Source organism: Trachurus trachurus (assembly GCF_905171665.1).
Source record: "Trachurus trachurus genome assembly, chromosome: 15".
Taxonomy (NCBI): domain Eukaryota; kingdom Metazoa; phylum Chordata; class Actinopteri; order Carangiformes; family Carangidae; genus Trachurus; species Trachurus trachurus.
Window position 1 is genome coordinate 9,600,581 of NC_139906.1, and position 13,989 is coordinate 9,614,569.

At 40.6% G+C, this 13,989-nt stretch overlaps 1 protein-coding gene across 1 annotated transcript; it reads left to right on the forward strand.

Moving 5' to 3' along the window:
- The first annotated feature begins 231 nt into the window (after positions 1 to 231).
- Positions 232 to 12,885, forward strand: LOC310998131 (monocarboxylate transporter 12-B-like). The gene is made up of 9 exons (XM_083988058.1): positions 232 to 415; positions 3,407 to 3,758; positions 6,607 to 6,710; positions 7,707 to 7,850; positions 8,895 to 8,990; positions 9,215 to 9,371; positions 10,033 to 10,761; positions 10,856 to 11,115; positions 11,497 to 12,885. The coding sequence occupies exons 2-9, from the start codon at positions 3,619 to 3,621 to the stop codon at positions 11,673 to 11,675; spliced, it is 1,809 nt and encodes a 602-aa protein (XP_083844184.1). The 5' UTR covers positions 232 to 415; positions 3,407 to 3,618; the 3' UTR covers positions 11,676 to 12,885.
- Positions 12,886 to 13,989: the final 1,104 nt, after the last annotated feature.

Genomic DNA, 13,989 nt, shown 5'->3' on the forward strand with positions numbered 1-13,989 from the left:
CTGATTATGTTTTATTCACTTTCACTCTTGTACCAGGCTGCGCAGGGTAAGTCCATGGTTGCAGCAATAAAAAAACACAATAAAGTGACAAAAAAACACTGGTAAGCGGTTACTTTGACGTCTGGGTGGAAGTATTTTAGGGACATCTCCACCTCCTCCTCCCCCTCATCCCTCCTCGCTCCCTCCCTCCCCTCATATGCTCTACTGGTTTGCAGGCACAGCTGATTCGCACACAACACCTCCAGTTTGTTTTGCAGGAGCAGCAGCCAGCTGGCGACGTTTCTTTGTTTAAATTTCTTATTTGTTAAGTCGCCCGTTTGTGTTTCTTCTCGCGAACACACATGAGCCATGAGTCGGTGACCAGAGACCGAGAAACAGCAGCAGCAGCAGCAGCAGAGCCCGGCAGGAGGTGGATGTAAGTCAACACTTCTTTTAACTTTCGCTTCATTTTTGTGTGTCTTTTCTATCTTGTTTGTCGCCGATCGTGTTGTTTTCTGTCCTCCCTTCTTTCTCCTTTCTGTCTTTGCACAAAAAGAAGAGAAGAGATCTTTACTCGAAAACAAAAACAAGACACAAACACTCCGCAGTATCACGCTCTTGGCATGGCCCGTGCTGTTTTTCTTTTTCAATCACAAAAGCACGTGCAAATCTGTGTTGCATCAGGAAACTCATTATGAAAATATAAGACGCCTGTTGCAAAGGATGGATCATTTTTCTTACATTTTTAAATCACAAATGCAATTTCAGTTACATCTGGATTTTAAATTAATAGCCTACATATGCAGGGTATTATTGCTAATAAGTTCCCATTGGTGCTTATTGTACTTTAATTGCCTGAAGCAATAAAGGGCAAAGTGAGGGGAATTCAGATGGATCAACAACCTGGTAGCAACTAGTTGGTTCTTGTTAATACACAATAAGAACTAATTTGAGGTGAAGTAAAAATTCACTCTTTAATTAAGCATGAACAAGGAAGTAATATTATATGTTTGCAGTGAGTTTAATTACAGCTCAGTGCAGTGTTTGTCAGCACCTGCACTATTGTCAAGCTGCAGGCTAAGTCTATAGTGGGGCTAGAGTTTCACCTTATATGACATATGAGGTTTCCCATTTGCCAAAATTCAAAGTTACACTGCAGTTTTACTAACTTCACTCAATCCTTTTACTGTTTTTTTTCTGCTGAGCTGCTTGGGTAAATTGGGGCTGTGTGCATGGCTTGGAGCTAGTAAACGTTGCAGCTGGAGGGATTTTCTGTTGGTGATGTCCGCAGTCTGTCAATCAACACACACACACTCAAACTTTACAACCTGAAGGATGGCCTAGATAACCTTTCAGTGCAGCAGATGACAAAGCAAAAGTGGCTGCACAGAAACCTTTGGACAGGTGGACAAACAGTACAAACATCTCTTTATTTTCCTTTTTATGCCTTAAATCGTGAGGCCTCTTTTTTTCTTCTTCTTTTTTTTTTGGTATTTCCCAACCCTGGTATCAACACAGCCATGTGAATCTTGTTTGTCCTGGTTCCTCTAAACCTTGCTTGCACGTGTCAACTAGTACACGAATAAAACAGTGAATGAAGCGGGTGGAGTTTAGCGTCAGAGAGTGAAGGTAACCAGAGTCTGCTCTTTCAACCACTGAAATATTCAAACACAGACACACTGAGCTCCCAGCAGGTCAAGGGGAAATTTAGCTGACCCTTAACTCTGACCTCCACGCTGGTGTTTGACCACATGACCACACCACATATGTTTTGCAGTTTTTCCAGACACAGTGGTAGAGGTCGTGTTACTGTTAACTAAGGGATTAACACATGGCTGCTGTTCTGCAAGATGAGGAGCACAAAGAAGAAGGAAAAACATGCAGCAAAACCAGATTCCTGAACCAGTCTGCCAACAACGTATAAAAAAAATAAAATAAAATAAAGGCTTCCCATACAACTGTGGAAACGCACGTGCAGGAAATAAATAAATATTTGGCTATCTTTCTCCAAAATGCGGCTCTGACCTTCCAGATTTAACCAAACCACTAAAAGCCAATGATGATACATTGGTGCTATTGTATGAAGCAGCAGAGGGAGGGCAGATGTGTTGACTTTGTGAAAGATGTGTGAGGAGTAGGCCTACAGATGGAGCTTTTTTGTGTTATGTTGTGAGATTTAATTGTTGTTGGCGTCAAAGTTCAAGTGAGAACAGTGAAAAGAGACATTTCGTCTGTTTTCTTTAATGGAAATAAGTAGGTGGGGTGGAAGGGTGTCAAACCAGTCTGTGTGTGATTACCGGCTTGGCTAACCATTGTTGATGCCGGTCGGTCGTTTTTCTTTGCAGAGCAAGGATTCAAAACACACCCACACTAATCTTAATGGAACGCTTTTTCTTGTCTGAGTCCTCTAACAGCATTTTTGACAATGTTTTTAGCCTGATGTTCTTCTTAGGCTCACGTGTTGCTCTCCACCGTCTGAGCCACAGACACAGATGAAGAAAAACAGAAGTGTAGATATGAGCCCCCACACTCTTGCCTGCAGTGAATTACCTCCTTTCTTCTTCTCTTACAGCAGAAGTGAAGCCAAACTAAGCAGGATAAATCTGAATACGTGTCAGTGTTTCTAGTTTCTAGTTTCTAGTTAACGGGAAAAAATGGCTGAATTTTTCTTTGTGTTTGTTGGGATCTTGGCGCCAAAGTGATGTTTTCTTCTTCCTCTGCTTTTTCTGTTGATGAAGTTTCAATTTAATTAGCCAAACTCAACCCGAGTTAATCCAGATGAATTTCTGTGGGCGGTGCTCCTGCCTGTCAACTCGGCTATCTTGTTACAGCTCATACTAATAACCACTTCTTTGTTGTACGAAAACAAACTAAAAGTGTTATATTTCAATGTCTCATCAATGTAAAAGGAGTTTACTTGCCTCTTTGCCTCTTTTTTTAAACCAAAATCACAGTCTTTAACCACTTTGACCACTGGTTTTGAGTTGCCTAAATGCTAACCCTACTTGTCAGTCTTTATTTATATTAAGAAAAACGTTGACACCTCACATCAGCCTCGAAGCGTGTAAGTCTGTTTTTGCCAGCACTCAAAATATGATAATAAACACTAAAAAAAGGTAATATCACGTGTGACCGCAATAGCAGGTATTTGTGAACATGTTGTGCAAGTTTGTGCGCGTTTGTAGATTAAACATGCTAATACATGCCTTTAACCTACAGGCAGCAGTAGCATATTAGTCACTGTAAACAGTCAAATAACATTACATGTTTATATTTGGAGGGTGTTTTGTGGCCTAGGTTGTTAAGGTTTGTATCTCAAAATCAGCTATGTAATCTTACATAGTCTACAGAAAATTCACAGTAGCCTTTACCTCTATTCAGTGCTGATTTTCATTTTTACATTTCTGTGGTTTCTTTGTTTTCTCAGTGACTGAGGAAGACGAGGAGGAATAAGGACCGGCGTCTTTATGTTGCAAGTGACTGCGGTTTTTACAGAGCTGGCCCGGCCAATGAAAACGTGCTGTCCGCTCAGAAACAAAAGGACAACATTGAGTAGTGGAGTTGTAACCTTCCACCGCCCCTTGTGCCAGAGAGAAGCAGATATATTTATGCCAATCTGCCCAGTTTCTGGTTTGAGCGATGGCAGTCACCAAGCAGGGCCAGCCCAAAGGAGGCAGAGGACAGACGACCGGGGTCGCAGTCCCACCGGAGGGCGGCTGGGGATGGATGATCGTCGCCGCCTGTTTCCTCGCCACCATCTGCATCCGGGCGGTGACCAGGTGATGATCCTTACTCTCATGGTGGAAAACTAAAATGAATCTAATCTATTCTTTTATCATCATTTATCATTATCTTTTATCTTATATCATATCTTATATCATATTATTTTGACCGGATCACAGAGGTGTGGGGGAAAGTACATACATAAAAACATGCAAGACTTAGGTAGGTTCAAATCCAGGCCATTGTGGTTATATAATGTGTATTTTACAGCACTGGTCCATTGATACGGACAATCTATTGATAAAAATCACTCTCCACTGCTCTTTACAGTAGCATATCAGTACATCCATGTAATAAGAAGATGCCATGGAGGTGATCATATTAAATATAAGAGCTTTTCATTTCATATAATTCACCTTGACCCACATGAGAACATTAAAGCACTTTTTTTTTGGTCCTGGTACCCTTTTATCAAAGTCTGCAGAACATGACTTAAGCTCAGCTCAAAGAGATTTTTAGCCTCTGGATTAGCAGCACACAGCTGTGACATGTAGCTGTTCTTAACACGGCTTCATGTTCTCAGCTTTGGGTCATTAACACCTCCATGTTATTACCTGGCAGGACTCCATCCGCACTCGGCTCGAACTTTTAAGCTGCTGCTAACCCATGTCAGCAGCAGCCACGGTGTCTTTTTTCCACAGACTTTTGAAGTCCTGCTGAGATGTTTCCATGTTTCCAAGTTTTGCACAGGCTGCACATTGTCTCCGCAACTCAGCCAATATAATAGCCCACATTGACTTCCACCGAAAGTTCACTTGAACTTTCAAATATTATTTTCGTGTAAGAAAAAAAAAACATGAATGCCTGTTTTTGCAGGAAGCTGATGAGGGATCATGTTCTTGACACGGTGCTGGCAACATCTGTTAGATAGTCAGTAGCAGTAGCAGTTCAGATGTGGTGAGACAAGGACCATAACTCATAGTGAACCCAGAGCTCCCGATTTTGGGGGGGAAATGAATTGAAACTGAAATTTATTTACTTTTTTTGGAAGAAAATTTGATGAAATCTTTCAATTATGACCATCAGTGACAACATATTTAATGACCACATGGTTTGTTTTCAGTGGAGCTTCACGTTTTTAATGAAAAGTCTCTCAGATGGCATCCTTTTTTCAGGTTGTACTTGAGTCCATCGCTTTACCAGAACTTCTTAAAATTTGGCACAAACATTTATAAGGACTCAAGGATGAACTGATTAGATTTGGGAGGCCAAAGGTCAAAGGTGTGGTGACCTAGTGAAACACTTTTATGTCCTTATAAACTCATAGTCTTGGAACCTCCTCAAGGGACTATTTCATCAATTTGTTACCCCTATGTTCACTTGGACTCAAGGATGATCTGATTAGATTCGGGGCCGTCAAAGGTCAAGGGCTCGTTTCCAGCAGTGGTAATGCTATCTGATAAGTTCAGTTTCCTAATTGTATCGATGAAGAAACAATATTGAAACCCCTTAATTGTGGCAATTGTGGTTTTATTCAGAACGGAGGTAGTGAGCACTCACCCTGAATCTCAAAAAAGGAGAAAAAAAACTCTCATGTGGAGGTGCACGGCCAAGGCAGACAAGAAGAGAAGAGAAAACCAGCACCCTCCAATCAGCTCCTTTTAACTTTTTATTGTAGGACAGGCAGGCAGGACAGACGTTTCGACCGAACTCTTTTTCAATGTCCAAATGTTCAATTGTGGTTTTATTGCCTATTGGTTAAAAGTGGTGGGAGGGTGTGATGACTGTGCAGTTTCTGGCGTCACTCTCGGTCATTTAAAATCTAATCTGATCTTATTAACCTCCATAACTCTATATTTTGTAATAATTAACATTATCCTCAATTAAATAAAGGAATAAAATCAAAGATTATAAAAGATGTAAAAGCGTGGAACGGATCACACCACGGCCTCTGGACCACTCAGCTTCTAGTTTCACTTTGTTGTCGGCCTTTGCTGCCATTAACATTTAACTTGCTTGAGAGGGAGAATTAACATTCCTGGCATTTATTCACTGGGTGTGTATATAACTGTGAGTATATGACAAAGAGAGAGAATAGAGTAGAGTTCCCATTAAATGTAATGATATAGACAGATCCACACATCTCTCTTTAACAGATCCTATGTTAAAGTCATATAAGAATCATTAATGTACTATTTTAACTTCATCTTATGAAGGCAACATTTGTGTGGGATTTTTTTTCTTTTTCTATCACATGTCCACGCTCTGGCCTGGTCAAATACCATGAGAACGAGGAGTGCTCGGGGGCGTTGTATAATGGACACTGAGAGTCATAAAGAAAAAGGGTCAGGGAGTACAGAGCCCCGAGACAGAGCGGATGGAAAAAACAGCCATAAACTGATAGACAGGTCGCTCCACTCACAGTTTATATGGCTTAGATTATCTAATAATTATTACATCACACCTGCATGGGCTTAAAAACATGATATAACCACACCAGGGTCGTTTGAATATTGACCAATCTGATAGAAGACACCTGCTCATCCTGACCTAAGCTCACCTGTGTTACATGAGCTGTCTCCGCGCTGCAGTGACTTTGCTGAACATGATAAGTTGTTGTAAATGAAGCCCTGCCACATAGTCTCATAAAACGAGTGTCACCAGTTTATCACCTTCTTTATAGAGGTATCGCCCTCGAGGATTTCCTCAATCTTCTCACACCCATACACTTTACTGGGATCGAGCTTCCAGACAGCGACGGCACTTCAGCATCAGATAATAAGCTCGTATAAAAGTCAATTTGCTGCCGAGAAAAATAAAATAGACATCAGTGTGACACGCCTGCAGATTGTTATGTCCGAGTGCACTAATCCATCCTCCCTCTGTCTCTGTCTCTGTCTCCAGATGTGTTTCCATGTTCTTCGTGGAGTTCCAGCTGCACTTTGAGAAGGATTACTCCACCACGGCCTGGATCCACAGCCTGATCGACTGCATGACCATGCTCTGTGGTAAAAACCAACACTTTCACTATCTGAAAGCAGAGCATTTGCTGCAGTTTGACCAGATGTGCCAAAGCAAAGTTTATTCACTTTTTTGCAGGTGATCACATTTATCTATTTTGTGCAGTTTCAGTGGTTTCTCAACAGTTTTTTATAAAAGCAGCCAGTAAATCATCTGACTGGATTTGGTGTCACCTCTAATGGGAGTGACAGCCACTGTACAAAGAGAAATAAGCCCCTCGCTGCTACCTCCACTTCAAACACACTGACCTGTCCCATATTTAACCCTCTGCTTCCCAGCCTGGACTCTCCTTGAATACACACTCCAGTCCTTTCACACACACACACGCTCTCACACAGACCTCACATAGATATTTAAGGTACAACAGAAACTCTTTTTTGGGGACTTTTTAGAAGTCATGGTGTGTTATAAATCTTCTTAAGGACATTTTTTCATTGTTTTTATGAAACATGAATGAACTTTAGTTTAAAATATTTCTGTTAAAAGATAAGTTGAGTTTTATTTGTCCTGAATTTTTAGTTTAAAAGTCTTCAGAAACTCAAAACCATATGAGTTTCTGTGTAACCTACATTCAAGTTACACTGAAACTACACCCTTTGAGTTTATGATGGACTTAATTTTGATCAGACCTCACATTATACTACAGTTGAGCATAACTTTTTTCCTGTATTTTCTGCCACTTTTTGTGTTAAAAGATACAGTCAAATGACAAAAGTGTTTCTTGATGGACAGTTAACAGTCATAGTTGCAGTGGCGACCGTAAATATAGTTTTAAAGATTTGTCTGTAAAATCTATTTCACATGTATTTATAATACCAGCTCTGAAAGGAATTAAAATTGAGCAGTAAGTGAAGTGTGGGTGCATCAAAAGGGGAGTTGAAAAATTATGGACTTTTCCTAAATATTCTCATGTATAAAGAAATAATCCAGTAGACCATCAATCAGTGAAGTGAGTAATCCACAATAACTGTGTTTCCCCTCAGCTCCTCTGGCTGGTTTCCTCGGGAGCCGTCTCACCTGCAGAGCGACAGTGATTACGGGAGGTGTCCTGTCTGCTGCCGGTCTGGTCCTCAGCTCCTTCGCCACCAGTCTGGAGTATCTCTACGTTTCCCTGGGAATCCTCACAGGTACACAAACACGTCTTGTTTTAAACAGTGTCTAAGCTTTAGATAAACTCCACGAGGCTGTACACTTGATTTCTACCCTCTACAGCACGATCACAAATCAACACAGGGATGAAGGACATAGAAAAATCAGATGGTCCTTTGACCAGTGTGTGTTACATCAGATCAGTGGTGTTTAAAAGATTGTAGCATATCTGTGACTGATATACACTGACATTGGGTTTACCGTTTTGTAGATTATCTCAGACACAAGTTAAAAATCCATGGTGCAGTCAGTAGCACCCTAATCTGGCGTCAGAATCTAATTTCTATACTATATAATTATAAATATATATCTTGAAATGTTCAATATATGCAACAATATGTCATCAAAGAGAAGTTTTATTTCTTTAGTTTTACTTTTGAAAACTGCAATCTGCAACTCACACTCTCACACTTTGAACTTTTGAACTATTGAACTTTTTTGTGTTGTCTCACATTTTTAAACATCCTCACAGGACTCTGAAAACATATCATGTTACAGCTCTGTGAATGCAGTGGTCTGACTCTTGTGTTTTTCTACATTAGCGTAATAGAAGTTATAAATAGCTGGGTGGGGATGACATAACACAACAAGTTGATCGTGCTGCATTCCAACAAGTTGTTACTCGTTAAATGTTGTTGTGTTATTCGTGTTATTATTCATCAGTTCCTCAATTTGTCAGTTCATAACGAGGCATTGCACTTTTGTTTGTGCATGTGTAGAAACATCCTCAGACAGAAGATTGACAGCACTGATATGTAATGAGAAGTAGTGATAATCAGTATACTGCTACAGCTTCCACTTGTGTTCATGTAGAAATGCTGTCTCATTTCTGTTTGAGAGAGATGTTTTTTAAAGTTCAGCTCATGTTCCTGTGGAAATCATCTGTCAAGTAAATGTAATTTTCGATGCAGGTTTACAGTAGCTGAATGTATCAAGTTGTCACGCTCCTTCTGAAAACCAAGAACAACTGGCAACATTTGGCAGATTTGCCAAACTCCAACCGTTTTGTCCATCCTCTGCAGGTCTCGGCTTTGCTCTCAGCTACACACCGTCCATAGCGATGGTTGGGCAGTACTTCAATGAGAGGAAAGCTCTGGCCTATGGCATCGCCATGTCTGGTATTGACACCTTTTACTTACCTGTTGCTTTCTTTTCTTGTCATTTATTCCTTATTTTCCCATCTCCTCTCTTCTACTCCTCCTCTATCCATGTTCTCTTTTCCTCTGGCCTTATTCTTTAATCTCTCTCTAGTCTGCGTGTTAGTTCTTTCCTTCCCTTCTTTTTTTTCCTACTCCTCTTGTCTCATTTCGTCCCATCAAATCCAATTTCACCTCATCTTCAGGTAGTGGCATTGGGACCTTCGTCCTCGCTCCTGCAGTCCAGATGCTTATCGAGCATTACTCCTGGAGAGGAGCTCTGCTCATACTCGGAGGATTCGTTTCCAACCTGTGTGTGTGTGGTGCTCTGATGAGGCCGCTGCAGCCAAGAGGAGGTCAAAGGTGAGTCCTCAGCTCCTTCTTTTTCAGGCCCAGGAAAAAGTCTTTCTTGCACAGCGTGAAATAGGAACATAAATATCTGTGCAAATTCTCATTTGTTTAGGTCAAAGGCACCACTGGGCAATTGAATCAAGTCAACTGGACTTAGTTTTTGTCTTTGAGATGTTTCGCCCCCTTATCCCCCTATCCCCAGTCTAGTCTACACGAACGGATGAAGCCACTTGGATAAGGGGCAAAACGTCTTCAGAGACAAAAACTAAGTCCAGTTGACTTGATTCAACTGCCTAGAGGAAGATTAATACCACAACTTATATTTGACTGATCAATATGAACTTGGAGACAGTTAGCTTAGCTTAACACGAAGACTCATAAGTCAAAACAGAGGGAAACAGCTAGCCTCTTTCTTTAGAGCTAAAAATACACTATAACTTAATTATGATCATTAAGTTATATGATATATCTTTTCTGGATCAGTGAGAGATTCAGGAAGTCACTGCACGTGACCTCCTAAAGATATACGTAAGAGATGTAACTATTGAGATAATTTAATTTTGTGATCTAGCATAGCATAGCAAGGGTATTTCCCAAAATCTTGAACTACTACTTGTAATTTGTTGACCTATTCCAATGTCATTTCCTCTCTCTTGTTCTCCTCAATCTAAAGGATTTGGGAGAACAACATGAAAACCCAGGAGGAGGGCTGCGTGACAACAGCGCTGGACTCTGAACAAGCGCCAGCTGATTGCAGTCAAGTGGAGCCAAAGCAGCTGGAAACAAACAACTTAAAGGATATTCAAGGGCTACTCATCGCCAACGGAGCGCTCAAAAACATCGGGCTCGACGACAACAGACTAGGTCAGGGGAACATAGCCCTGCTTTCGAAGCCGGGAGACAGGAAGTTAGCTGACTGCATTTTATTCAGCAACAAGCTAACGGAGAAAATGCTAGGGGAAGGCAAATGTTCAGATTCAAAATTATCTAACGGCAACATGATGGAGAACATGAAGCTGGTGGAAAGTATGAACTTGAACAATAAATCAGTCGACAAGAGAGAAGACATCAAAGCCAAACTATCAGATACCTGTCACTTAGATAAAAGTCAGCCTCCTCTTCCTCCTCCTGAGTCTTTAGCGAGGGCAGAAAGATCCACCGGGGGTCGCTGTTTTACCCCGAAGTTCAGAGAGGAGTTTGGTTTCCTTCTGACTCCAGACTTCCTGATTCTGTCGGTGTCCTTCCTGTTTCTGGCGTACGGCTGCAGCGCTCCAGTAGTTTACCTGGTTCCTTACGCCCTCAGCGTCGGCGTGAAGCACACGCAAGCTGCCTTCCTCATGTCCATATTTGGAATCAGTGGCATTGTGGGGAACATCACCTTTGGATGGATCACTGACAGGAAGTAAGGCTGGATGCATGTGTGTTTTGCATGTGTGCTACAACTGACAGGTATTTAGTTGAACCCAACATTGATTGATATTTTTCTTTCTTCCTAGGTGTCTGAAGAAGTATCGTCTGTTTTGCTACATGGTGGCGATCGGCCTGGAGGGCCTCTGCTGTATGTTCATCCCCGCCCTTCACTCCTTCTCCCTCCTGGTCCCGTTTTCCGTGTTCTACGGGTACTTCGACGGAGCATATGTCGCGCTCATCCCAGTGGTGGCCTCTGACGTTGTGGGACCCAGACATCTCACCTCCGCTCTGGGTGTGGCCTACTTCCTGCACGCCGTCCCCTACCTCGTCAGCCCACCAATAGGAGGTAATTTTGTTGATAATGTTAGTTTTAGTTTCTGAAAATGTATAATAATGAAATTGTTTTGTTTTTTTAATCTTTTCTTTTTTTTTTTTTTTTTTATTCAATGCAAGGTACAGTACACATATGAAGCATCCATTACACTTGTTAAAGGAAGTAAATGTAAAGAACAAAGTCTAACAGTGGCGTACTGAGTATTGTCAGAACCTCACAGAAAAATGTATCACTTTCCAAAGTAGAGGACGATTTTACTGCTCCACCTAAACCACAGCCTTGAGCGTGTACAACATATTAGGTACCACGATGAACACACCTGTTGCACAGGTAAAAAAAACAGTTTTTTTTGTTTTTGTTTTTTTTAACCTTTTCATGTCACTCTGTCTCCAGGTTGGTTGGTAGACAGGATGGGCAACTACACAGCGACCTTCTTCCTCAGCGGGGCTTCCTTCATGTTGAGCTCCCTGGTGCTAGTAGCGACCATATTCATCAGACGCTGCCGGAGGTCCAAGACTGACTCAGCTGCAGAGTTAAATCCCAATGATCATTCTGAGCAGGGAATCATATGATATACCCGTCATGGTGCTGTTCTTCCATCAGTTCTGATGTAAACCATGGATTTATAAGGAATATACAGTAGTAAAGGTGCTATTTTGACATGTTTTTAGGTGTAAGAAGTAGAGTTAAGGTTTAACAGCAACAGTGTCCAGAAGAATGAAAAACGAACAACCTTTGCTTTTTTTGAAAAAACAAAACAAAAACAAAAAAAACACTACTGTATGCTGTAACTTTGAGACTCACATCATGCTATAATGACTAATTGTGTTTAGTAGTTTGTTTTTGTCGTGTCATGTGGATATTCTGTTTTCTCTAACCAAAAGGGCTTTTTCATTTTCCCAAATGATAAATCTAACAGCCTATCTACACATCAGGTAAAAAAAAAAAAAGAAGACATAAGCTCATCAAAAATCATGATTCTTCTGTTCTAGTAGACGTTCTCTAAAATTGTTAATGTGCTTTCTGTTTTTGTCTTGTTGGTTTTTTTCTGTCATATCAGAGGAAGCAAAAGAATGTGATTCATTTGTGTGTTATGAATATGTAAATAATGTAGTATTATTTTATTTTTAGTGGCAGATGCACAGGACCAAAAACACTGCAGACACGCTTTTCACTTGTTGTAAGATGAAAGGCAGCTGACCAAATAATGGTGATAGAGGAAAAAACATACAATAAGTCTTAAACTGTGAAACTGTCTCTTCAGCCAGCACCTCTGGAGCTGGTCTCCAGGGAGATATATTTGGGATCAAGTTTTATAAATGCAAGGGCAGCATTGTTTTCTTTGCCTGCGATATGCCTTACATCTTCATACAATAATGTTATATATCAAATATATCAGGTATGTCGAGCAAAGAAAATTCACATGTTGGCCCTCAGAAGCTCATTTATTTTAAGCTTCAATCACAATCAGCCAAAAACGACAAATGACAACCCGCTGTGACGCACAACATTTTCCTTTTATAAACCTTTCGTGCAATATCCAAACCTTACAGAAGTCTCATATGTGAATAATCTGTCAGGGTTTCATATAATGTAGTGACATGTGAAAGAAATATCATTAAAAAAAATACAGAATAGTTAGTTTTTCCAGTTACAGGGCCTTTAGTTTTGAATTATAGCTGAAGATACTTAGTGATTTACAACAAGTTCTGTGTCTTTGATTTGAAAAAGTATGTCTCACATTGTGTGATGTTTTACAGTTCACAATAAAAACATCACTTCAGACCATGAAAGACTCATGGTGGCTGTGCTTGGTGTGGGCTGATCATATCAGGACACTTATCACTTGACAAATACAAATGAAATGTTAGTTCAGTACATTCCTGCTGTTATGTGATAGTTTTATTTTTATTCACTCTGTTTTGAAAGTGGATGTTGTCATAGTTGAATGAAATAATTGAATTTTCCCATTTGTAGCAGTTGCCATTAAGCCAATAAGAATTCACAGGGACTGGTGTACAAGTATTAACCTGACATCAAACTAGACTTTTTTTTTAGACCAATCTGCGTTATTTTTTAGGGTTAGGGTTAGGTAACAAGGTAGGCCTCTACATTGATGCAGAACAGCACATCAAAAAACACAAAAAGTCAAAGCATTGTATATAGATCATTACAAAAATATAGTTTAAGAAAAGATCAATAAATAAGTCAAAGATGGGTACAAAGAGGATAAAGAGGTACATAAAACAGACCAATCCGCGTCCGCTGTATTAAGACGCACAGCCGTGACGTCATTACGCGGACGTCAATCTTGTAAATTTGGACCAATCGGCGCTCCCTGTTTGTTTTGGCGGTATGGCCGCCACCACAGGTAGTATCAAGACAGGTATTTTTAATGCAAATGTTGAATATTTAACAAAGACGGGGTATCTTTGATATTTAAGATGCCTTGTATGGATTACTCACTGACAAAGCTGCGAGGAGGTCTGCGCCCCTGCATTTTGAGGTGAGTGAAATTTTAGTGTTGTTTTTGTCAAAGTTTTAGCACTAATTAGCTGTTTGTTGTTGTGGCTGCACCTGGCATGTTAGCTCGGGTCGTTAACTTGCTAATTAGCCTATACATTAATTAATTAGTCAGTCCAGCTGTGTGTTAACTGCTCCACACAAGCCCCACACCACTATGGTCGATTTTGGGATTAGGCGGACTTTCAGTTAATCACATAGTAGCAGTGGTAGAGGAGGACAGGCCATGGAGGCAATTAAGAGGGCGAGTTAAAAGCAACATCGTGTTGTTGTAGCTCAGTCGAATCTGTTCACAAAGACATGATGCATATTATGAGATTTGGTGTGGCTTGAATGACTCTTTTTGAGTTTAGTTTACCCTGA

Excerpts from the sequence above, each read along its gene's own strand:
- LOC310998131 (XM_083988058.1), top strand. The coding sequence starts at position 3,619 with ATGGCAGTCACCAAGCAGGGCCAGCCCAAAGGAGGCAGAGGACAGACG. Across the intron at positions 8,991-9,214 it reads CTATGGCATCGCCATGTCTG|GTAGTGGCATTGGGACCTTC; the intron begins GTATTGACACCT and ends CCTCATCTTCAG. Across the intron at positions 11,116-11,496 it reads CGTCAGCCCACCAATAGGAG|GTTGGTTGGTAGACAGGATG; the intron begins GTAATTTTGTTG and ends CTCTGTCTCCAG.